The sequence below is a fragment of the Candoia aspera genome, chromosome 2, assembly GCF_035149785.1.
Source record: "Candoia aspera isolate rCanAsp1 chromosome 2, rCanAsp1.hap2, whole genome shotgun sequence".
NCBI lineage: Eukaryota > Metazoa > Chordata > Lepidosauria > Squamata > Boidae > Candoia > Candoia aspera.
Genome location: NC_086154.1, coordinates 168,986,145 through 169,013,008, shown reverse-complemented (window position 1 = coordinate 169,013,008; position 26,864 = coordinate 168,986,145). Strand labels below are relative to the sequence as shown.

At 42.1% G+C, this 26,864-nt stretch overlaps 1 protein-coding gene across 1 annotated transcript in view; it reads right to left on the bottom strand.

Moving 5' to 3' along the window:
- The window catches only part of FRMPD1 (FERM and PDZ domain containing 1), an 84,756-nt gene that overhangs the window by 9,181 nt on the left and 48,711 nt on the right, over positions 1–26,864 (bottom strand). Inside the window, exons 4-13 of the mRNA XM_063294820.1 lie at positions 25,763–25,920; positions 24,044–24,146; positions 22,272–22,317; positions 18,098–18,205; positions 14,299–14,394; positions 12,920–13,045; positions 11,366–11,485; positions 8,356–8,492; positions 5,540–5,666; positions 4,268–4,363 (exon numbers count right to left, since the gene is read on the bottom strand). Coding sequence (XP_063150890.1) covers positions 4,268–4,363; positions 5,540–5,666; positions 8,356–8,492; positions 11,366–11,485; positions 12,920–13,045; positions 14,299–14,394; positions 18,098–18,205; positions 22,272–22,317; positions 24,044–24,146; positions 25,763–25,920 — 1,117 coding nt within the window. The remainder of the gene's footprint in view (positions 1–4,267; positions 4,364–5,539; positions 5,667–8,355; positions 8,493–11,365; positions 11,486–12,919; positions 13,046–14,298; positions 14,395–18,097; positions 18,206–22,271; positions 22,318–24,043; positions 24,147–25,762; positions 25,921–26,864) is intronic.

Below are 26,864 nucleotides of genomic sequence, written 5' to 3'. Positions count from 1 at the left end.
TGAGGAAATTACTTCTTCCACATATTTGCTTTTGATTGACCATTTCTGGATTATCATAGCTCAGCCTAATAGATGTGATCAAACCATGGGCGCTTCACAATTTGTGGCTCTGAAAAACGTTCACAGTTTTTAATGTAGCCAGCCAACTAGTTAATTGGTAGGTGAGTGTCAGTGCTGGTCCTGGGAAGAAGTGGGCGGAAGGGAGCAATGGCTTCACCTCAAGGCCTCAGATGGTAGGCCTTCTTGGGCTGCTCCTATCTCGATCTGTTATCTCTACACAGACACATTAATGGGGTAAAGAGTTGAATCCAGAGATTTAAAGTATAGGCACCCAACCTTTTACCTTCAAACATCCAGCAGTCTATTTTTCATCTGACTCTATATGTAGCACCATGCCTCTATCTGAATGGTGGTGAAGGAATGCTTATACTGGGTCTATTTATTCCCTTGTCAAGCAAAACAGAAATACAATAGTGTCATGCATGCCACTTGAGGAAAAACAGATTACTGGTTATTTCAAGGTGGTAGTCAGGAAAGACTTGGCTTGAGATTTCTGATGCTGATATTGAACTTCAAAACCCTTAAAATAACTGGGCTTTGTGAGCATCTTCTCCTACACATTAAGCATGAACAGAGAAAAGTGTTTCTCAAACTTTCTGCAATTGTGGACCACTGTTTCAACTTGGACCAGGCTCTCTCAAGGCTAAACAACATCTTCCCTGTCCCTATCTCTCTAGCTGCCAGCACTTCGTCCCTACAATAAGATCAGGTGGAGTGGAATCCTTCTGTATTCCTTCTCTCTGGAAATGTCATCTCCAAGGACTATGGAAATGAGCCTTCTCAATCCTTGCTCCCCTTTTGGAACAGAATTCCCCAATTATCTGGATAGCATCTTCCTCCTGGTTTTTAGGAAGGCCATTAAACAGGGTTATTCTATCAGGCCCTGGGGGCTGGAATGCTGGGATCTTACTCCCTCTGGTACAAGAAGATCTTCTGATTTTTTGCTAGATTGATGAACATTTCCAGTACTATATATATCTTGTGTAAGGCTACTAATTTTTTGTTGTATTGTTTTAAATCCAATTTTTGGAATTTGGGATGTTCTTTATTCAGAGTTGTTTGCAATTGGAGCAGCCTACAGTAGATGCACAGTAAAATAAATTACATAAATCATATAAAGTTAGGCAGTGGGCTGATGGCCGGTTATATTTTAAATCAGAGATGATCCCTATTTTCCATTAGGATATAAAGTTACTAATTATGAAAATGAGGGCTAGAGGAGGAGGACTAATAGTCATAATCGTTTTTGTTATTGATTTCCTAGAAGAAATTAAGAATTTTCAATAGCCCTGGGAAGAAATGGAGGCTCTTTGATTTTCCCTATAATCCCAGGAACAAATTCATTAAAAATTATAATGTGTGCAAAATACAATTCGTTTAATTGACACAATATTTACAATTAGCAGCATTCATTTTTTATTGGTGGAAAATCTGAGTCATCTACATATGTATTATTTTATTATATTTTCATCTTGCCTTCCCTCCATGAATTCAAGATGGTCCTTCTCTACCTATTGTACGCTCACCAGATTTCTATCAGTAAGGCAGATAAGAGTGACAGCTCAAAGTAATAGCTGAGCAGGGACTGGAAACTGGATCTCCCCAATCTTGCTTCAACTCCTTAACTACTGTGCCATCCTTGGTCTCAGAAAATTGCTGCTCCCTCTTCCTCTCTTTCATGGAATCTGTACATCACACTGGAAGCAGGGAACTCCATCTGATGCAAGCACTGATAGATGACTTAACGTTGCCACACCCTGGGTTGTGTCATTGCATCAGAATTGCAGTCTGCGATGTGTGCATGTGCCCTGGCATTCGATCATTGGATTTTATTTTGGCTTATACAACAAGCAGTTCAATGCTGATCAATAAACACCAAATAACTGACTTGCTTTCTCTAATCTGTAAGAGGTGCAAATGAATGACGAGGGGTCTTCAATGTCATCAGAAGCGTTTTAAGACAGAAAATCAGAAACCATTCTTTATCTGAATAGGTTAGCCTGTACATGGTGGTATGTAGAACAATACAAACGTGTAAATCAGCAAGAGCGTCATTTCGTTGACTGTTTCATTATCAAACATTCCTATATATCACCTAGCTATTTCAACTAAAGGATTCAAACTGTTTCCTTGCATTATGGCATTTCCAATGACCCAGAGAAAAAAAACACATAAATCACAAGGGGGACCCAGTTTTCATGCTGTAGGTTGAAGTGTTAAATGCAGCGTTAGAAGGCTGAGACAGACACTGAAAAAATGCTGTTTTGCTGTAAAAAAAAAATCATAACTGTTGGGTCCTTGGTGCATTCTGAGCTTGGATGTTTTCTTGCAAACATTTCATTACCAGGCGGGGTTACATCATCAGTGCAAAGGAGTGGGGTTTGCTGACTGTTTATATATAGTAGCTTGCCCTGCCAGTCTTGGTGGGGTGTGGCTTTCTTCTTGATGGTTCCCTGATTAAGGCATTGTTTCTTCCCTGATTGTTTATCTGGTGCTGTTTCTTGCCCATCTGGGTGTTGGCTGCTGGGAAGGGGATGTGTTCTAGGCTTCTGAGTTCCTTCCTAGGCTTCTGATTGTGTCTTTTGAATAGTATTGTAAATGGAGTTTGTGTCTACTGATGACTGGTTTGTGCGAATGCCAAACTCCCAGGAATTCCCTAGCATTTTTGGATTTGGCCTGATCTAAAATGTTAACAGATTCTCAGTGGAAACTGTGGTGAAGTCTGTCCATGTGTTGCAACATTAAAGTGTATTTGTCATGTCTTTTCTCTGCCAGTTGGTGTTTGTGGATGCAGTCTGCAGTTTTCTACTTGTCTGTCCTACATATTGGCTGTTACAGTCCTTACATTGAATGGTGTAGATGACTCCTGTTTTTTCCTCTTTGGTTAATTCTGATAGGATAAGCTGGTATATATAAACAGCCAGCAATCTCACTTTCCCTTGCACTGATAATGTTAACTAGCCTGGTATTGAAATACAGGTAGTCCTCACTTACTGACCACTCATTCAGTGACCACTTGAAGTTATGATGATGCTGAAAAAAAAATTTACAGCCAGTTTACAACCATTTATGACCCTTGCAGCATCCCTCAGTCATGTGATTGCCATTACAGTCAATACGCATTGTTCTGTGCCTGACCTGTGGTTTTTTCTCCCCCCACCTTGCAGAGCAGAGAGATTGGAGAGGAAGGGACTGCAAGAGAGTAAGCTGTTTGCATTTCCACACGTTGAAAGGAATGTCATTGCTCCAGCAGCCCAGGGCTGGGATCCACAGGTGCGCTATGCAACAGCATACAGTACACTTTTGAAATCTCTTCCTCTCCAATCTCTCTGCTCTGTGAGGGAGGGGGAGGAGAAAAAAAGCAAGAATTTCTGTAGGCAATCTCTCCTGTGCCTGACCTCCTCCCCCTGCAGAACAGAGAGATTGGAGAGGAAGGGATTTCAAGAGAAAAAGCTGTTTGCTCTTATACACCAAAAGCAATGCAATTCCGCCAGCAGCAGGAAAGGATCAGGCAAAGGAGAGATTGCCTACAGAAATCCCTTTTTTTTTTAAATACCCCTCCCCATTGCAGAGTGGAGAGACTGGAGAGGAAGAGATGTCAAGAGAGTATTGTAAGCTGTTTGCATTGCTTTCTATGTGTAGAAGAACAAGTAGGCACACTATGCAAACAGCTTATTCTTTTGCAATCCCTTCTTCTCCAATCTCTCTGCTCTGCAAGGAGGGGGGGTCGAGTCAGGCAAAGGAGAGATTGCCTACAGAAATCACTTGCTTTTTTCTTCCCCCACCTTTGCAGAGTAGAGAGATTGGAGAGGAAGGGATTTCAAGAGAGTAAGCTGTTTGCATGGTATGCCTGCAGCTCCCAGCCCTGGGTTGCTGGCATGATCACATTGGTTTTGATGCATACAAGACAATAAGCAGGCACTCAAGCATTCCAAAGTGTGGGGGAGTGGTGAGGAGGCAAACAAAAGCTGAAGGTGTGAAACTGATTACTCTTGTCAGTTTTGAGCTGGAAAGCACAGTTGCGTTCACATGGTTTCCCACTCTGTGACTGCTCTGCATAGTGGCAGAGTTCCTGGTCCCAGTTAGGGTTGGTAAGTGAGGACTGTCTCTATCTACAATAAAACAATGAAGCTCAGAGAGCACCAAGAACCCAACAGTTCAACCCTGAACAACATATCTCTTATTCTATTAGAAGTCATAACTTTACCATGAGTGTGGCATTAAAGACTTTCCCTCCATAGAGTTTCAGGTCTCCAAGAATCTGCAGATAACACAATCGCACTTGGGCTGCCGAAAGGAGGTGCTGCAATTGTTGAAAAACAAGGTTAACACAACCAGATCTTTGTAACTGGTAGGCCAACGGCACAGGCAGTGCTGGAATAATTATGCTTTTCTAATATCTAAGTAAGGGACTGAGGGCCTCTTATGTTCTCATACAGTAAAATTTGGGCACAATAACAGTATGGCAAGCTCACAGTCCTATGACCCTCTTGAGATAGTAGTGGGGCAAATGTGCCACTTGACCACCAGAATTATGGGACATCTCTGAATCAGAAATACAGGTAGTCTTTGTTTAGCGACTGCCTTGTTTAGCAACTGTTTGCAATTATGACGGTGATGAAAAAGTAACTTTACAGCGAATCCTTGCATTTATGACCTTTGCAGGTCTGTAAAGCAAAGGAAAGCTGAAGTAAGATCATAACCAGTTGTTTCATTTAGTGACTGCTTCACTTAACAACTGAGTTTCTGGTCCCAAACGTGTTCACTAAATGAGGATTACCTGTAGTGTTGTGAACTGATAGTATTTCTGAAAATATCATAGAGAAATATTCAGCGCAAGAATATTGTGTGTCTCTTAACTAGTAGTAATATCCCAAGCACTGAGCAATACAGTAAAATATGAGATTAGTTGATTCCCCATCAATCAATACAAACCCATAATAGTCAAAACCACAAATATAGGCAATTGTTCACTATCTTGATCAGTAGTCCTACTTTTTTACTGACAGTACATGCACATCCTAAAATTCCCCATGGAACCATCACTGTGTTGGAGCACAACTGTTATTAGCTCATTAGGTTCCTAATGCAGACACACAGATCAAATCACCCTTTTCAGTCAATGACCGGATCATTTTTATTTACACGCCCACACACACAGCCCCCCTTGTATACTTCACCGGCCACTGATATTTTCTAGTCCCTCCTGGTGCCAACAGCTGAAGTCTCTTCTTCTAGCCCTTCTCCTTGGTCTCACCAATGAAAGAACTGCTTTTATTATTACAGAAATACATTCCCTATTCTTTAGTCTTTCCAGCTGTAACTGCTGGTATTTGGGAGAGGAAAAAGCAGCTTCTATGAGAGCAAATAAGGGAATAAAAACAGCTGAGTTTCGGTATCCCTGGGGCTCTAGGAAGACGGGGCAGAGCCAGGTTCCACCAGAAGGTGACCTTTCCCAGATGTCTTAAAGCCACTTTACCTTTTGCCTTGGGTCCAACAGAAGCTGATTCCTCTTCATGTGGAAGCTAATCGCTTTTTTGATGTCTTTGCCTCTCATGTTTCGGAGCAGGGTCGGGGAGATAAAATTCTCTATTCCCCAGTCCTTCCTGTAGCATAAAGGGGAAAAAGGAAAAAATAAGAAGAACCACCACCCTGAAATGATCATCTTGCAGAACTTGCAGTAACTATCCTGTGAAAGGTCTCCTGTGCAAGCACCGAGTCATGTCTGACCCTTGGGGGGGATGCCGCTTTCGCGACGTTTTCTTGGCAGACTATAGAGCAGGGTGGTTTGCCGTTGCCTTCCCCAATCGTTGCCTTCCCCAGCAAGCTGGGTGCTCATTTTACCGACCTCGGAAGGATGGAAGGCTGAGTGGACCTGAGCCGGCTACCCGAGAGAGACTCCAGCTTCCGCTGGGACTGAACTCCGGTCATGGGGAGAGTTTCGGTTGCAATGCTGCCGCCTACCACTCCGCGCCACATGAGGCTCTAGTAACTATCCTAGCCTGTAATTATTACAGAAGGATTTGGAGTTCAAGGTTGAAATATAGGCTTGGGCAACTGCCTGGCTTCAGAACCAGAAGTGGCACTGTTCACCATGACAGGCATCCATCTGTGGCGGGCAGCCAAGGGGAGCAAACGACGTAGGTCGTGATGCAAATGACACAAGGTTGTGACTTCTATATCTATGTCTGATAGATGGTGCAACTACACAATTGCCTCATTTGCATGACGACATCCTAACATACGTGTTGTCATTCTGTTGTCTCTGTAGCTTGCTTTGGATGCCTATGCTCACATGCATGAAGAATAAAACGGGATCTCTTTTGTGATTTTCTAACGGGGCACTCTAAAATAACAGAAGACCATTTAGGGGTTGTTCATCACATGAAAATAAATATATTGCCTTTACTGATGCCCCCAAATTCAGGGAAGAGAAGGACTGTGACACGCTCAGTTCCATACACCAGGAGCAAAGTGACTGATATCTGCAGTGAATACCTATGTAGCAAATAACAAGACTTTGAGGCCAACTCTGTTTTTTATACTGAAGAAGTGCGGTGAAGTGAAGGCAAGTATGCAACTGCAAAACCAATCTGTCATGAGGCCAAATCTGTCACTGAGTCAACACTGTTGTGGAATTACCATAAAGAAGAGAATAAGGAATTTTATCATATACACATCTACAAACCGCTGCATGGCTACTTCACTTCTTCATATGTACATGTGCTATAAAGAGCTACAAAAGACCTGAATGGCATCTCTAAGTGTCAGCCCTTCGAGGTAGTCCAGACAAAAAGCACCAACCATGAGTACTAACACTACCTTTATTGTTAGGTTACAGTAGCAGAATCTTGCAAGTCTGAAAGAATGTTTCTCCCCCGTTGCCTTTACAGTCCAAGAAACTAGGGAAGGTCCTAAGATGTTGGCCAGGTCCCCTTCCTTTGGTGGGCTCAGCCACCTCTTATCTAACCATTGCCTAGTCTGCAGCTCCCCCTCCTCCTCCTCCTCCTCCTCCTCCTCCCTCAGAGACAATTATTTATCGTATTTTTTATCACCGCCCATCTCCCACATACGGAGGACTCTGGACTCTGTGAGACATGTTCACAGACGATTACCCTAAGATACCAGGGCCAGGTAGAGCTTTGATCCTGAATCTAAAATCTAAAATGTACCCACTGCAACCCACTTCTGAAGGAAATGCATTAATGCCCGTTTCATGTGATGACTTAATACATAATATTGAGATAGATAGATAGATAGATAGATAGATAGATAGATAGATAATACATGTATTTTCTGGGCTCTTCCAAACAACAAACATCAAAGCGTGAGACAAAATAAAAAGCAGTGTCAACCGAACCCATCAACCTTTAAGATATTAAAATAAGCCAGCCAGAAAAATAATAAAAGTAAGGAAGCCCCAGTGCCAAAGACTAAAAACCCTTTTCCTTCCCCATCAAAGGGCTGGTCTGGTTTGAGATGGGCTGCTTTTATGGGTTCTAATGTTAAGGAGCTTCTGATCATTTCTCAAAGCAAACCTGATTAACTTTCCAAGCTATTTTGCCTTGGCTCCTGCTCCAGAAGCAATTGTACAATGGTAGTTTTGCAGCACTTCCCTGGAGTGGCAAGGTGGAACAGCTTCCCACAGGTCGGAGCACCTACCTCTTCTTGTCTCCCATCTCCTCCAGGACTCCCCCACCCCCAAACCCCTAGGCACCATGGCACTACCCCTTCCATCTTTCCTCATCAAATAGAACAAGACCTTTTCTGCTTTTTTAAAATGGTTTCTTTCAAAAAAAAACCCTCACCCCAAAAGGATTATAAGGGGCTACAGGTGAGCCAAACACCAGCACCAAAGGGTTCATCTGAAAATTAAGAGGGAAACAGCTGGCTTGTATATTCCAAGGCAGTGTTTCTCAACCTTGGTAGCTTTAAGACATGTGGACTTCAACTCCCAGAATTCCTCAGCCAGCTGGCTAAGGAATTCTGGGAGTTGAAGTCCACACATCTTAAAGCTGCCAACGTTGAGAAATACTGTTGTAGGAGAAGGAGTTTCCATTAAATAAGGGGCTACTGCTCAGGAGGCTGTGATGGCTATTCCGCTCAGTGGTGCGTTTTATTTCCCATATGAAAGTACTCACCACACAGAAAATGCTGATATTATGTGTGAGAGCTGTCTAAAGAGGAAAGGAGTAAAAGGCTCACCTATACGAGTCACTTTTGAACTCCTTGACGTAATGTCTGATTTTTTAAAAATACCCTGTATTTTCCTCAACTGAACACCTGTTTACTTACTCAATATACTTTAGTGAGACTTTCTGTGGCTGAGCACAGGTGATCATCCGTTCTTGGATGTGCAAGGCGGCCAGCCGCAAAGCAACGCTGCACTTCATCTCAACAGCAAACCTTTCTTGAAGCACGTCACTGCAGCTCTGAAATGGACAGGGCCAGGTTAACAAGGGGAGAGAAGAGGCGTTCACTTCCATCAGCCTGTTCTAATCCTGTCCTGATAAGAAGTGGTTTCTGCTGTTAGAACATTTGGCAATCAAGTTGGCTGCAGAGCCCAATGCTTAACTTCCTCGGGCCACATATAATTTGAGACTGGTTCACACATGCACAATATGTACTTGTTAGCTGGACAGAGAATTTATAACTTCCATATCTGCAAACCCACATTCCACCACGCTTGTTGACATGAGAAGTCAAGCGGGATACAACATGCACATATCAACCCAATCCAGATTTTTGAGCCAACTTTTTCTCTATGTAATTAGGACAGGAAGAGAGTGACCAAAAGATTCATGTGGTATATTTATAGCTGAGTTTTTAACATTTCACACCATAGGATATGTAGGTGTGTGTGTGAGAGAGAGAGACTTGCATTTGCTTTCAAACATAATGTTAACTCATGGTTTATTTTAACTGTAGTTTATATAACAAAACAGAGATAGTATTGAAGATGACCAAAACAATATTCTCATTATTTTGCCAGTTGTTGATTTGCCTTCCTTCCTATTTAGCTGCTTTTGACTTGGAGCACTGTGACTTAGACAAGGTGCTAAGCAAAGCAGGAGTAATTCTGGAAACTATAAACTATCTATATGTCCCTGCTGGCACATGCTTGGCAATCAACACACTAATAAATACCTGCTGTATGCTGTAAAACTGTGATTTATTCTCATACAGTAAGACAATATAAACACATCACGGCTTAGTGTGATGTGTGACTGCAGCCTGTGTGTGTATCTGGGTGGGTTTAATATCTGAACATTTCTATGTAAGGCTCCATCTAGGAACATGGTAGAATATTGTGGACTCTTTCGCTAGTAGGGTAGACAACAGTCACTGCTGAAGAATTTCCTTCCTTCCTTCCTTCCTTCCTTCCTTCCTTCCTTCCTTCCTTCCTTCCTTCCTTCCTTCCTTCCTTCCTTCCTTCCTTCCATCCATCCATCCATCCATCCATCCATCCATCCATCCATCCCCCCCCTGCACTCAGAGAATGGATCCACTATGAGTTTTTTGGTTTAATTTCCCAATTATGGGGCTCCACTGTTTTTTTCCAAGTCCAAGGGAGAAGATCTTGCTACTGAAATCTTTTGGAGCATTTTAAAGAAAAGAAATGGGAAGATAGTTTAGGATTTTATCTGCAGTTTATTGGAGAGTGTAAGACATGTCTCCTGGGTATCTGTGTGCTCTTCTGCAATCCCACTGAAATGAAGGAAGCTTACCCAGTATGGCCAAGGTGTGAAATGTTAACCTAAATTTTAATAGGGTGTCTACAGAAATTCCATAGCATCCTCCAGACGCATTGGGACTCTCCTCAGCCCTTGTTACGCTGCCTGGAATTCCGAGGGTTGGAGTGCCAACACATTTGGAAAGTGCTACACTGGAGAAGGCAGCAATTAGTTATATCTAGACAGATAAGTGATGGTGGAAAAGTGCATTTGATATGTAGCATTTTAAATTTCAGAGTTATTTCATCACACTGTTCCTATTTTTGATTACATTTTAGACGTAGCCAGGAACCCCCAGGATAGGACAGAGTGGAGAGCTAGAAGCAGGATAAACAGATGGCCAATGTTAGTGATTATTTATTTTCTAGCCCGCCTTTATTATTTTTATAAATAACTCAAGGCAGCGACCTTACCTAATACTCCCTCCTCCTTCTCTTTTCCCCACAACAGCAACCCTGTGAGGTGGGTTGGGCTGAGAGGGAGTGAGCGGCCCAAGGTCACCCAGCCGGCTTTCAGGCCTAAGGCGGGACTAGAACTCTCCTACTACGTCTGATTGGCTCTTGGGCTGAGAGAGTGATCGGCCCAAGGTCACCCAGCCGGCTTTCAGGCCTAAGGTGGGACTAGAACTCTCAGTCTCCTGGTTTCTAGCCCAGCACCTTAACCATTAGACCAGACTGGCTTTATAAATGGCATCCATTCAAGTGGAGATAAAAGATTAGGTGATCCTGATGAAAACTTCTCATCACTGCCTTTTTTGTCTCTCTCTCTCAGACTTTTCAATTTGTTGCTTAGAGGTTATTTCTGTTTTCCATTTTATTCAGTTAAGAATAAGGGGCAGAATCAAAAATAAAGGATGGAAGTGGAATTCAAAGGAAATTGGACATTGAAATGAAAAGCATTTAACACAACTCACAGAATAAATTGTCCCCAGTGACAATCTTAGCTTTCTCTAAGCCTGAGATGCAAAGTGTAAATCATTAAATGTTGGTACTAGGCCCCTAGGGATGCCTTGCTTTTCCCACTGACCTGTTAAATTTGTCAAGCCACCTCTTACTCTCACAAAGAGATCTGCACCCATGGAAAACCTAAAACAATTATCCTTAAACTATAGTGAAACAAACATATGAATAAAGAACTAATTAATATAGAAATACAAAATACATCCTTCAGCCCTAGTTTACTATCCCATCATCACCTCATTCTTATTTTTGCATTTATATTGCCTTTGGGCCTACAATTTGGCTTTTATTTTTTCCTGTTTGGCATGTAATTATAAGATGCATGTAAAAATTAAAGTCAAACTGAAATAGATTAAATCTTGAATGGTGAGTTTGAGTTCACAAGAAACAAACAAATGGTTTAAAAATGCGTTGGAACAATTTGAAAAGCATAATTAGTGTTGGGTGTATATTATGAGTCAGAGTGACGGGTGACTCAACTGTATTCAGCTCTATGTGAAGAAACCATAGTTGTTGTGGATGAATAAACTTGTGTGATATGTCTTGGGTTTGTGTCAAGTGTTGCTAAAACCTAACCAAGTCAGAGAAGCCCATAATGCATTCCCACATCACCTGCAAATAGAGATACTCAAAGGCCACTGGATCTTGCTGCAAGAGATGCAGTGGATCCCTGGGTATAAAGCAGACTCTGAAGAGGCATCGACAATCATGAGACTCTTTCCTGTGAACTACCTGAAACAAAGAAGAGATAGACAGAGAGAGAGAGAGAGCCTGAGTCCATACTGCCACTATAACATAAACCCTTGGATCCAGAATCCAGCTTCTAGTGAATACCTGCTGACATATTTTTACAAGCAAGGTATTAAATACTGTACAGCTGCTTGGAAAAGTCTGGATAATTCCTAGTGAAATTCCAGAGGGCAGAGGAATTTCCATATAAAGTTTTGAGTGATCAGTGGAATGTGGTTCAGAATCCCGTCTAGCTTCTTGATCTTGACCATCCCCATGTTTACTAGAAGCAGAATAAATTGTGCAGAATAATATATATTTCAGAATAAATTATTTGCACATTTGTGCAATTGCCACCATTCCTCTTTCTAGTAACAAAACAAAGATTACCTAGGTAGAGCATTGTGATTTACATTTTGGCTGTCTACACAATTTTGGAAAGCAACAAGGTAAAATGAGCATTGTGATCAAATGGTGAAATGATGGGTAGCTGCTCAGAACATAACCCAGCTTCAAAGTTCAGATAGTAGATGCCAGGAAGAATATAGTAGAGGGGATTTAAGATCACCCAAGAATTTGGGGAAACCTAATCTATGTGGATCTCACCATGGAAACCAAAAGGACGGAAAACCCCGTCAAAATTTTCAAACACTCTTATCATTCAGTATCTACTATTATAACAAGATGAGTGCTTGCTATCCTAGAGCAAAGGATGTGAAGAAATAGATTTTGTATGACAATCAGTATATTCTCTTCATTTCAAGATTCATCAGGGAAAGCAATTTATATTAAATCCACTTAAGCATGTCAAGTACACTTCAATGATGCTTTAAGTAACGAAAAAGCAAAGTGGCATGACATAAGCATTTATGGTCTACCATTAGCAATAAGATTATATAAACTCTAAGAGGGTCCTAAAAGTTTTACTTTGAACAACAAATTGATAGCTGTTAGCACTGTATTGAAAAGAGTTCATGGAAATACAGTAGATTCCAGGGAAACTGGAACTCAACTCAAATCTTTATTATGGTCATAGACCAGCATATGGAAACTGGTACTGTTTCAGTAAGGCTGTTGCTATATAAACTGGTTTACATGTGTGCAGTTCAGAGCCCGTTTTCTACAAGCCATATATTTTGAAGGATACATATTTCCATTTTGAAAGGTGTGAGACTTGCAGTCCTATTAATGTGACTGATCTATAGATCCCATTTCCATGCTCACTAGCCATGCTGGCAAAACTGATAGGAGTTGGAACCTGGAGTTCATGCGCTCCCAATCTATGGATTATTAGGCACAGAAGACAAAGTACTACCACATGCCCAAATGAACTATTCTAAACCCCTGCACTGGGAAGTATCCCTGTGAAAAAGTGCATTAATTCGCTTTTCGTTTTGCCCACCACCAAGAGAAATGTCCTAAAGCAGTGAAACTGACCTGTTCAATGAACTCATCTTCATGCAGAAGATACATCTTCAACACATTATACTGTTCTTCCAGAACCAAGGCAAAATGTTCAATGCTTTGAATGGACAGCTTGTCTTTCAAAGTGAGAATAATGTCCTGCCAATTATGGGGGGAAAAATATCACAATTTCAGCAGCATGTTAGTGCCCCAAAGAAATTGTCTAGATCCAGTCAATGATATCCCTGACAGGCTTAATTGTTCACAGAGACAATTCTACACATGTCAAAAGGTACAGCAGATCTGATGGGAAGGCCCTTCAAATGCACAAGAATTCTTTGGCACCTAGGGTAGCCAGCTGGGTCTAGTGGTTAACGTGCTGGGCTAGAAACCAGGAGTCTGTAAGTTCTAGTCTCAGCTGGGTGACTGTGGGCACTCTCTCTCAGCCCAACTCACCTCACAGGGTTGTTGTTGTGGGGGAAAATAGGAGGAGGAAGGAGTATTAGGTATGTTCGCTGCCATGAGTTATTTATAAAAATAATAAAGGTGGGATAAAAATTAAAATTAAAAAAAAATCCCTGAAGGGCTTAATTGTTCACAGAGACAATTCTACACACGTCAAAAGGTACAGCAGATCTGACCCGTGATGGGAAGGCCCTTCAAATGCACAAGAATTCCTCAACACGAAACCTTGCCTTGTGTAGCTTATTGACAATGTACCCCAGAATCTTGTTGATTGCTATGTAGTCTGACAACAATTTGAAAAAAGAATACCCATATGGATTAGAATCAAAATAAATATAGAATACAATCCAGCACAGATATATGGCGGATTAAGACTTGTACTACTGATTTCTCTGGCAATTAAGTATGCATTACTATATACTGCAATGTAGCCACAACACTTGCAGTGAAGGGCATTACTCATAGGCTACAATAAAATCTGCTACTTGGTCAAATGTGGATCATGTCCCATCCAAATTTGATAAGCTTTAAAAATACATACAGGCAGCATTAGAGATGAGGCAAGTTGGCTATCTGATTGCTTTCATATTCTATTTTTAAGACACCTGAGTGAACAAATATGCTGAAATATGTTGTTGGGTTCATGAGGCTCCTACAGTTTCCATCATAAGCCAGATTTGTTACTTTACCTGCTCACAGTATGTTTTCCATTGTTGTTGTTATTGATGTTGTTGTAGATGCTGTGGCAATGTATTCATCTTTTGGCTTTCCTCTTTGAGTTTAATGGGTATCTCTTCTCATTTTGTTCAATTTCTCCCCACAATACATCATGCAGCCCTAGAGGTGGGCTTGAGAAATCTGCCCAGGCCCAGCCCCTCAGTGAGCACCACAGCCACGTGAGAGTTCCCAGTCCAACACCTAATCAGTACATTATACATAAAAGGTACCTTGACCGTTGTGTTTGCTTCAAACTTGAATGCTTTAGTCTGCCCATTTTCCAAATAGACTTTGAGAACATTGGGCATGCACAGAAGAGAACTTCCCTAGAAAAACACACAAAAGGCAACATCTCGTTAACACGTTTGGCTCTCAGATTCTGCCTTCAACATGCAGCAGTCAATTTACTGAAGAACAAAGGGAGTTTTTTGCAGGAAGTAAACTGGAATTCTGGGGATTTTCTCCAAGCCCCTTACTGGCTTTTCAAGGCATGACAAGGTTTGGGAACATTTACATTTTAAAGAACATTTTGCCATGTTGAGGTGCTGTTGTATTTTAGTTGTCAGCATTCATTTTACTGTTTATAGAGCCAACCAGAGGCAGCCAGAGGTTACAGAGCAGGAAATAAATGCTGTTAAGTAAAGAATCAGCCTTCCTATTGCTTGCCTTCCTGTTGTCTCTCCTGTACAAGTCAAACAAATCAAAAGATTAAATTTAATTCTAGTGCCAGAAAGCAGCTTCCTTGTGGGGAAGTTAAAGCACTGCTACATGTTTTGGAAATAATAAAAAGGATAATTCTCTGTGATTTCCAGGTTCCAGACATCCTCCCAATACTTCAGAGTTTATTACCTTACCCAGAATAGAGTTTATTACCTTTTCCTGTTTTATATGGGCAGAATTCAATTAATTCAGTCAGTCCTGAAGTCTGCAAACATACCCTCAGATGTTAGGTTACAGCCATGCTGTTTTGCTTCTCAGTGGGGCCAGAGCCCTGAGAAATGTCATTTGCTCAAGTTCCATTGATTTAAAGGCTTCTAAGAAGGAATGTGCCTTAGTGAAATATGAGTTAGGAAGTAATTTTGGAATTCCAAAGGATCTTCCTTTAGCTCAACATCTTCTTGCACTGTTTTAAGATCTCCAGGGAGGTTCTTTTTAAAATTCCTTCACGGGGAATAATTAACTTGCCCAGGAATAAGGAGATTGGCCTTCTAAATGGTGGGGTCCCAATTTAGGAATGACCTCCTCATTGGCACTTGAATGGCTCAAACATCACTTCTATTTTTTAATTCCATCATGAAATTTTAAGACACTGTAAACTTACCATTTGATTATGGATAGATCTCATCAGAACAAAAAAAGCAAGGAATAAAGGAATAGCTCAGTGAAACCAGGTTTGTTTGTTTGTTTGTTTGGGCTATATCCGGTATTCTCAGGAGTCTTCTCCAACACCAACTTTCAAAAAATCCAATACTTCTTTTATCCTGCTTCTTCAAAGTCCATCTTTCACTTCTGTAGAGCGTCACAGGAAAAACCATCGCCGCATGATTCTGATCTTTGTAGGTATAGACACATCATAGCATCTGAGTATCTTTTACCAAGGCCTTCATTGCTATCCTACCAAATGCTGGCCTTGTCATATTCATGGACTGCTGGTTCCTTTACTGTTGACAGTTGATCTTAAAAGGCAGAAACTATCTACCACTTCGGTATCTTCTGACTGAAATTCTAGTCCATTTCAATTTGCTGATGCCTAAAATGTCAATGTGTAATTGATTCATTTCATCTTTCACTGTGTTGAGCTTTCCTATGTTTATGTTTATGTTTATGCTTTGCATGTTCCATGTTCCCACTGTAATTTTGTCTTCGTAGCTTTAGATTTTCTTTTTCTTGAATGGCAACTAGATGTCCCACGGGCTTTATTCTAGCCATGTCATAAACACCCTTAGACCCTCAGTTCTTCCTCAGTAGCATGTTGAGTGCTATTCGACCCACAGGGCCCATCATCCAGCAATATATAATCCATCACTTTATCTTGTCTATCCATGTGGTTTTCTTGGTAAAATACAGAAGTGGCTTATCTTTGCCTTCTCCCACACACTATGAATTAGTGCCTTTGCCATTGTCACTAAAGTGATCATCCATCTTCAAGATCTTCCTATATTGCTGCTGCTGCTTCATATAGGTGCCTGCTTGCTTTAGCTGGGCAGCTGGGATGACCTTCAAGCCTTGGGTGACTGTGCTGGGGTTATATACTGTACTCTTGGCATATTCTCTCAGTGTTCTTTGCTTATTCCTCCCAGGAACACCTCCACCCCCCCCCCCCGCCCCACCATAATGAGGCAGCACAGCAGAATTGAGGGGAGATCTCATCATTTACGTAGCCAAATTCCTTAGATGACCCATGTAGAGGATTGCCACAGGGTGATAAACAAGCCTTACCCTGGAAAAGTAAGGTTTAAAAGCATTCTGTCTCATCAACAATTCATGCCCTCAGGCCAAAGGTTCTTATTTCAACAGTGTGAAAGCACTTCTGGGATTTTTCCAAAAAAAATCTTAGTTCAGTTGTAATATTCCACTTAAAATTACTACTGTGATGGGCCCTTTAATGTAGGTTGCTGTGCAGTTTGGAAATGTACTAAAACTTACCTGGGAAGGCTACCTTCCTGCATGGATAGAGTGGTTGGGCTTAGAGAGATCCCTATATGTAAAACAATACCTCATATACCCATGAGCTCATAATCCCTGACTGGGCAGAAGCAAAAAGGGCTAGATGGCAAGCAACGTGATTAGAAATGGGAGAACAATTAGTGTGGTTTGTATCATAACACAAAACTACTGATTTCACATTTTCCAAGAAACATGCAATTGGAACTACAGTTACACTTTGATATTCACACAATTTTGAATTTTTACATGCAGCTCTTGAATTTAAATACGATACAAAAACATACCATTCTATCAGTGGACATGATATACAAAAATGCACTGCATTAAAGATAATGGCAGATAAAATATGCAAACTAGGAAAATGCCCGTACATATTAGCAGAAATGCACACGAAAATGGATAGGAATATTTGTGAGGACTTTTAAAACAAAAGTCTTCAAACTGAGGTCAACGTAGTTTTAAAAAGGGGAACTAAGTGAAACCAAAATGGAAGGTTTTCTTCATCTCTGCCGAGTATAACTTGTTGCAAAGTCTTAATAAAAGTCATGAACAGAAAAGGAATGGGGGGGGGGGGAAACTAGGGCTCTGTTTATACCCTATGCAGAAATGGGCAACTTGAGCCTTTCAACTATTTCTGAATTCCCAGCAACAGCAGCCAACATAGCCAATAAAGAGAGGTTCTGGGAACTATAGTTCAACAAACCATGGAGGAATACAGGTTGTCCGTACTTGCTGTACAAGAACAATCACTTTGCATTGTCTGTTAACACCCCAAGAGGAGAAATGGTGTCTTTATAATCAATAAATACATAAAAACCACATCCACAAACAGAAACATTCAGGAGTGTCTGAAAAAGGGGTTAAAAAGAGTCAAGATGGCCACTGCGATTGTACAATTGAAGCCTGCATGTAAAAAGAAAAAGGTGGAGCTTCAATTGCATGGTCATGGCTACCATTTTGACTTTTTTGACTCCCCCTCCCCCTGCAGATTCCCCTTGTAACATTGTTGTTAACATTCCATTTTCTTTTTCCAAGAATACTAAGGACTGTTTGACTTCAGCACTCTAACAGGGGATGAAACATACACTTTTAACAAATCTTTTTCTTCTAACAATGAATGAGAGATTTTTGTTTATTTTTCAGTTGCATCCTGCTTGGTTCAAATGACCCTAAACACATGGGTCTATCTGACAAAATGCAAATATATTTACATTGTGGGGATAAGAGTTGTGAAAAGGCCAAGTTGTCTTTGTTTAATGGTCACTCTCAGCCAACCCAGTTAGCTTAGTATGTAATTTGGTCCACCTGTCAAATTTTAAAGCCAACTGTTCTGTATGGTTTTGCAACGGCATTGGCACAAACCTGATTATGTCCATTCACGACAACCTCTTCTGCAAAATGGACTTTAACAGGATTTGTTTTTAGCCTGGCTCTTTTTTCCGCTGTAAGAAAGGATGATTTAGGGCCACCCTGAAAAACAACAGCACTGGGTTGGCAAACTATTATACAACACGGTAACAAACGCTGAGCACACTTATTACCTTCTCATGACAGATAATCACAAGAAGAGCGCGGCCATCCAAAGCTTGCTGGATCAGAGCAGTGGACCATCCAGTGCAAAGGATGGGCCATCTGCAAGCTTCCCACTATTTCCCTTTTTCACAACCCCTGGAACTTATCCCTACCATAATTGCCAGAAACCATCAGCAAGGTTTCCTGTTGTTTTCTTGAGGCAAACCTGTGAAAACTGGAGCATTGCCCCCAAAATAGACAGTATGGTTTAGAAAAGTGGATTTCAAGCCCTCCAAATATGTTACGGGTGGCTTCTGCTCATCAAAACCTGGTTATGCCATCAGGCCTGGGGCCCCAGGGGACCAGTGAGATACTGAGGTGGCTCCATCGTTGTTAACATCTGCTGTCCTCTCTTAGCCCTTGTGATTTTTATTTTTTTCAATAATGTTTTTATAAGTTAACTGTTTTATAGTCTTATTGTACAATACCCAGAGTCACTTTTTCGTGAGCCGGGAGGCCGTATAAATTGGATGGATGGATGGATGGATGGATGGATGAATAAAATTTGGCCCAATCTAGTTCCGCATTATTTTTAGAGCTGGCAACCTAATCTTTCTAAAGTTCCCAAACGGAGCATGAGGAGGAGGGACATGATTTTTGTTTCTTCACAACCATCTTCCTTAACGTGTTGCCTTCCAAGTTACAATTCCCTTTGCTCCAACCAACATGGCAGATTTGTTGGACTGCAACACGTGTTGCAGTTCTGTGCAACAGCAGAACCTGAACTCCTGGAGCAGACTTTCCTAGCAGATTATTTCAGATGCCCAGGACCACAACTCCCATAGCCTCATCCTCAGGGCTGACGAGTTTCATTACGACAACAGTCAAACGAAAAGCAGTTCGCATTCAGCTTTTGGAGCAACTCTTCCCAACTTGTAACTCTCACCAGTCCCAACCTGAAATGAATGAGCGGGATGGCTCAGTATTGTGGCTGCTGTGGCATGAAACATCTGGAAGGCAGTTGCAGCTGGAAGGCCTGTTTACAACAACTGGTACGTGAAAGGATACTGCTTCTAAAGGTGGAATCTCCTAACTGTCATGACTAATAGCTATCACAGTGACAGTTATTTAGTGGCCATCAGCACCACCTTGTAGTAGTCAGTCTTGCACTGTATGTTGAGTGAAGACAAGTCAGTGTAATCTGTTTTTTGTAACTGTGCTGAGTGAAGATGCATATTGTCTTCCACCATTCAACATAGCACTGGACTGTGAATTCTTGCATTGTCTTAGTTGGAAAAAAACCCCTCTAATTACTGTCAACACTGTGCATTTATCAGCTTCTCTCATGTCTATTTACTGTAATGGCTTTCACCATCCCTAAACTAAACAAACCCACAAACTACAATCCAACCTTTTAAAAGTTTTTTTTCCTTCCCAAAGAGAAGGTGCGAAGTGAGTTGAATGCAGAAGCAAACATCAGCTTCCTGCAACAGGAGTATCTGGAAACAAACTGAACTCTTGATGTATCCCACCACAAATATTGATGAACGTATCGCAATGCCAATTCTCAATGTCTTCTAAATTTCTATCATGCCGTAATGCATGCACTTCCTGCGTTAGGGCTGGTGGTAAATTTTTAATTACAATTAAAAATATTAAAAATCGGGAGAGAAAGGGAAGAGTCCAGGTCAGTGCAGCCCCAGCGTTAGCAGGGCCAAGATACAAATGCAGAATGGTTCAATTGCAGAGAGGAGCAGGTCTAGTTCCAAATGGCTGGTTTCACATATGCCCCAAACAGTTTGGAAGTCCCATCAACACCGTCAAACCCACTGGAGTGAATAGCAAACAGGTTTTATTTTACCACTGTTAGTTTACCAAGAATTTCAGAGCAGAATAGGTTTGTATTTTATTACCCATAGATACATCTGCACACAAAGGCAAGATCTGGTGCAATGTTTCATGGCATTCTGCATGCTGAAAGCGCTCAAGTTCCATCCCTAACATCTCCAGCTCCAAGGAATCTATAGTGGCAGGTTCCAAGCCCCGGGGAATTATGACTGTTGGGATAGACCAGGGCCAAGCAAGCCTCCTGCAGCCAGGGCAGCCCTTGTCTTCCTTCTCAGGGACCAGAAGGGCAGGGTGACGAAGTGATGGCACCACCGAAAAGGGCAGCCGCAGACTTTCCAGCATCTTCCTCCCATATTAGGATGTCTGGATTATTTTTTTTTAATCAAATAAGTGCATTTGAGTGACATCCCAATATGGGAGGAAGATGCTGGAAAGTCTGCGGCTGCCCTTTTCGGTGGTGCCATCACTTTGTCACCCTGCCCTTCTGGTCCCTGAGAAGGAAGACAAGGGCTGCCCTGGCTGCAGGAGGCTTGCTTGGCCCTGGTCTATCCCAACAGTCACAATTCCCCGGGGCTTGGAACCTGCCACTATAGATTCCTTGGAGCTGGAGATGTTAGGGATGGAACTTGAGCGCTTTCAGCATGCATTCTTAATGCACTTATTCTGCTTCTTCATTTGCGACTCTTTGCTGACCCAACACACAGAACATTTTGGTGATGGGATCTCAACATGGTCTGATGGCAGTGAAGAAGGTGCAGTTGTCCATCCTTAGGGAACAGTCCTGGGCAAGATGGTCCAATGGCTTAACCTCCTATAAGGCAGCAATTTTGTATGTTTGTACGATGGCACTCAAGTCACTGATTATTTGAATGGGGACTGCTGCATTAGACAGGAGCCTCAAATTATAGAATACAAATGCCTGTAAATGTTAGCTTAAAGGCATGTTTAAATGAGGGAAACTTGCTTCTGGAGGGGGATGTTGGGATGGAGTGCAATTGGTCTTCCTACTTACATCTACCTACTACAAATTCACATACCGCCTCCCGCACCAACTATTCTCCCTAAATGGGTTTAAATGCAGACAAAAACATATTTGGACTTGTGAGAAGCAACATGTAGGCAGCCTTGTCTGAGCTAGAAAGCTAAGCAGGGTCAGGCCTAGTTAGTATTTCAGCGGTAGACAACAGGGGGTGGGGGAGGAAAAGTTCTGTTATAGCAGCAAAAAATGATATTTTCAGAATCTGCAGATGTAGTGTGTTTACAGTGCAATCGAAGCATGTTCACTTATAAGCCATTGAGATCAATGGGGCTTATAACTATGCATAGGGCAGCAGCACTGAACAATAGCTGGAAGGAATAAAAAATAATTGGAAGAATCCAAATTATTGACTGCAATGCATTACACTACCAACATTTTATTTTTACAAGAATCTGAACTGGATTCAGTTTTAAACTTGTAATACAGTAGCAGTTACCCAGCTGGGTGGCAGTACCTAACTGGTCTTGGGTGTTCCCAAAAAGGTAAGTGGGATCAGACCCGCTTAGCATTTATACTGGGGACTACAGGGAAATCCCAAAGCTGTAGGTTAGGCAGAATAGTTGAAAAAACTTCCTAGAAGATGACTACATAGACATGAAGTCACTGGGAGATGAGCTCAACTCCAAGGAGGCTTTATTTTATTTCAAGCATATTTTGAAGGTGATTTGGGGTGGGTCTATAATGCATGGAAGGCTCATGGCTAAGCACTGTCTTATGCCAGGTACCTTTTTATTTCTGTCTGTTCTCCAAAACCAATTTTCCTCCATCTAAGCAGCCTGACAGCATCCTGCTCTGCACGTTTGCATATAATATCTAGTTTGGGCCCAGGTCCAGTACTCCGTCTGCTGTGCTGGACTAGCACAGCATTACATCTGGGCGACAACAGTCCAGTGATGTCAACATGACCACCCTTTACGAGGGATGCCCTTGCTCTTATTGGCAGGCACCTCACCATCCTTGCCCAAGGATCTCCTAATACATCAGCTCCCTCACCTGGACACCTCTCCCACCCACTGTATCTCTAGGGTTACCTCCGGGAACTTTGTATTTGTGACCTCATGTGCATACCCATCAGGAGACCAACCCTTACCCTCCAAGGAGTAATTCAAACAGCAGTGGTACATGAGGGCAATTTACCGAGGTGCATCGCAGAACTGTAAACTGGAGAGTGTCTTGCGATTCCCTGTTAAGACAATATAATAAAACAAAACAAAACAACAGAGGTTTGTATACAGGGGGTGGGAACAAGGAGAACACACGCATTTTTCAACTAAATGCCTTTGTTTGCAGACATTTGATGAATGTCATCAAACTACATCACTTTCAACACCTCTAAAGGCAGATGACGTCCAGCTCTGCCCTTTGTCCCCAATTTCCCTCAGGTCAGTCTATATTTTGCCTAGAACAAGCTGTCAATCTCATACAAAATATGTGCAACAGAAAATACCTTGCCGCTGCCTCCTTCCCCTGCGCTTTCTGTATTCAGTGGCAGTATTACCATTCATCCTGTTGTACATGCTGGTAGTTTTGGCTTAATCATTTGATGCCCCCATATTCAGTCTATTGTCAAGGAATTATCACTTTCCTTTTACTGACACTTTAAAAGTTCCTCCAGCAGCACCTCTGGCCAATACCTTCATAATGATCTCTTGCCCAAACTAAACTTGCCTAAATTATTCTTCTTCCTCTCTGATCTTCCATCATCTTCCATTACTCCATTCACATGCCCAAACCATGCCCTCTTCTCATTGCTCTGGTCACATGATACTCCTTAAACTGCTATATTGCTCTCCTGTTCGTTCCAGAATGTAGCACAGGTTGTTTGCTTTGACCCTTAATGTCCTTCATAATTCACCAACCGGTCCTTCTCTTTCCACCAAGCATACATGCCCCAGCTTTACTCTTTTAGTACCACCATCCATCTCCTACTCTTTCAAACAACTTCATCCTTTCTCCCTTCCTCTCCCTTACGCTTGAAACTACCTCCCAGAATACCTGCAGGATGCTCCTACATGTGCTACAAATGGCTTCTCAAAATGCACTTTTTCGGTGAAGCATTTGGCACTAATGTCCTTCCACCTCCTAATTTATTGTAACTGAGCCTATAATTCACGTGATTATAATTTGCGTGCAGCTTAACCAACTTGGTTAGTGCTTCCTGGTTTGCACCATTTTGACTTCTTCTGTTATCTCACCTGTGCCAAAGTTGAGACTGCAAAGAAAACATGTGGGAAACCTGTCTTGTTCTCTGTGAAGTGCTACGCACCTGATGATATGCCACATAAACAAATACACACATAACTGCCAAGCACTACAAGGAAGAATGGATGCTCCTGTTTTTATATCATTCTGTATATTTAAAGATAGACCAGGATCAATGAACTGCCAAATTATTTCTGTCAGGTCAGCATGCTTTAAACTTGTTCTCTTGAATACCATTACTTCCCGTGAAACTGTTAGCCCTGCGCGGTAGTCCAGACAAGAAGCACAAGGAGGAGTACTAGCTCTATCTTTGCTGTAAGGTTATGTTAACAGAATCTTGCAAGACTGAAAGTATTTCTCCCCTCCTCTCCATGTACTCTCCAGAAAACTAGGGAGGGTCCCTTCTGAAACATTTCCCATGCCCTCTCTCCCTCTGTGGGCTGAGGTGTCTTTTACACACTGCTGGATGTCCACCCTGCGGCTCTCCCTCCTGTCTCCCAAGGTCACTCCCACATACCATTACAGAAACACCCAAAATGCTTTTGATATGGCACGACAGCTTCAAAATAGTGTGTGATCTGGTGGAGCACTCAGCTGAAGTGAAAGTGAAGCTCCCACAAGCTAGCATGCATCCCTGGCATGAAAGTCAGCAGCTGAGTGAAGCTTAGCCATGACCCATTGCCCCGGGGCAGGCTTCCATATTGCACCTTATAAGAGCAGCCACTTGTTCACCAGTAATGTCTTCTGCTGCATCGTTGTTTATTGCAAGGATGCGATCCCCTGGCAGAAGCTTCCCATCAGCAGTGCTGCCTGCAAAACATCAGGCCTTGTTAGTGAGATACTTGACAGTTCCAGTTTACAACATCACCCTAAAACAAACAAATAAATAAATGTGTGTCTGTGTGCAGGTGTATGTAAAGAGACTGGAGCCATATGTGATGACCTGGCATTGCTTACCATTTGGAAATATGAATCAAAGCTATTGAAATGCTCCTAAAGGCACCATCCAGGAAGTCCACACCACCCTTGTCAGCAGCACTTCCTTTCTAGCATAAGCAATGGCAGGAAGGATCGTCTCCTCAACATAACCTGTCATTACATTCTGCTGTTCCAAACGCTATTTTGTTGTCCACTCCTGACTGATGCAAGGCATTCAAGGGCTGGCAACCCTGGGCATCTGCTGAGACGGACATCCCAGCAAGGTCTGACTACCTTGGAAAGCTGAAAGGGGCAGGAGTCAGGCAAAGCAACATCTGGCAGCTGCGACCCCTCCCACTTGAGGGAGCAGAGCCATATGTGGAGTCAGTTGGCATCCTTTCCCTTGGTGAACATCCGATGCCACTGCCAGGTGCTTGCAATCATGCCAGGTCGCAGCCTCCTCCGGCCGCCATCTTAAGAAAAGTGTCAAACGGGAAGCCCCTGTTTATAAGCAGGAAATGTGGCTGCAAAAGCAGGAGACTTTTGGAAAGATGTGCTGCAGGAAGTGATAGGTGCAACCACTGGAGGAACACCTGGCTTGCCTGACTTCCCAAGTTCCGTTATCCTGCCATGTTGGCTGGACATCAGGAGAGGATAAAGGGGCCCAAATTTGCAGCATAAGAAGCTTGGAAGTTTGTTGACATTGCCACAGGTGGACTGAATGCCCATTTTTTCTCTTTTTAGAGCATTACAGTCTTCCGCACAGCAGCAGTAAAATGCCTTTCTCAGGTGTGGGAGCCAGCAGAAAACAATGGCAGCTTCTGGAAGTGCTAACCACACTTCCCCTCTTTATTCAGGCTTGACAACCTAGAATTCATGTCCTCAGCAAACGTTAGTGGTTATCTTTGAGCTGAAGCAAGCAGGATTTGTAGAAGATTCCTGAAAGAGCAGGATGAGGTACTCCTTTTTGGTCAACAGATGAACTCTGCATGGCTGACATGCCTCTGTGCTTAGGCCCTGACCATGAATTACAAGTTATAATTGGTCATTGGTTCTCGATCACCTCTGTAGTCACATAAACAAGTAAACAGCCCATTCCATAGTCCCCTGGTGGACTGCAATTACCCAAACAGCCAGGTCAGTCCCAGCTGTGTTTTAGCTGTAGACTGAAAAGGATTGAGCAACAAAGAAACTTGTTCCCTGGAAGGGTCCGTGAGGTCTGTGTCAAAAGCAAGTCATCAAGTAACAGCAGTGAGAAGGTGAAATGTCCCAAAGAAAGCATTGTGCCCAAGCCCCAATTCTCTCAAAAAACTCCGGAGCGTTCCAGTTTCTCTACCTGGCTGTATATCGCTTGGGATCAAGACAATAACATATGCCAGTAATCAGCAGATTTTTAAGGCATCTTTCTTTTCAAGACCACAGCTTTGTATCCCTCTAGACTGTAATCTTACTCAGATATTACAGTTTCCAACATCAGGAAAATACGAGAAGGGAACACTGTTTTCTACCTGCAGCAACTGATGTGATGAAAAGGGGAAGAGTATGAGAAACTTCAATGCCAAAATGTCCAAGTAGCACATCTTTTTGAACGTCCACTGTGAGTTTGACACGACTTGCAGGTTGCCTACTGCCATCTGATGGTCCATCACTCACTGATGCTCTCCCTCTGCAAATTTAGGGGGGGGGGAAAGCCAGTTAAAAGGGATATTCAGTGCTTCCAATGTCCTGAAATCTCAGCATTTGCTTCTGAGATATTTTCACCTCAGTGCATATCTACTTACTGATGAAAACAAAACATAAGCCAGTAAACAAGAAAGAGGCTCTGACGTATACAGTGGCCGAACTGTTTATTGTCAAATGCATAAAGTGGAAAGTAACAGTGTGATAAATATTTTAAATAGTACTGGGCAAATCCAGAAAAGATACCCATAAAGCTGAAAAGTAATACTGATGCTCAATCTTTGTTCTATATATAGAGAGATCTTGACTGAGGTATGTGTGGGTTGGCCTCAGTTAATTCTGTTCTTATTGTTTCTGTTACTCCATTATTCTACTGTTATTCTATTGTTCTTTTTCTCTGTACTGAAAGTTTATTATATTATATAGTATTGCATTCCATTTCTATTTCCTTGTTTTCATGTTTCTGCAAATTGTAAGTCAGCCAGAGTGGCTAGGTGAATTGGGCAGCCCTGTGAATATAATGAATAAATAAACGTAAGCGTGCACATTTAAACACGGAAGACGCAATCGGACCTTACAGGTTAAATGTAAATGGGCATCCACATGTTCAACAAAGAGGCTGTGCACAGACAGCTCTGTGTGCCTACGGTCACTATGTGAGTAGAATAGCTACACAACTGGAACTAACCAAGTGGAAAATCCATGTACACATAACTGAACATGAATAGGCTTGATGTTCTGTATGTACCAGGGCTGAAACATTGACTTCCCTTGAAGATACATACACAGATCTACAGTTTGGCAACAACCCCCTAAAAATTTGAGCCTGATCTATCTCAATCAAGAAGGGATTGCAGTTCATACAAATAAACCAAGTTCGTACAAATAAACTATGTACAAGTAAACCAAGCTTAAGACAGCATTTCCCAG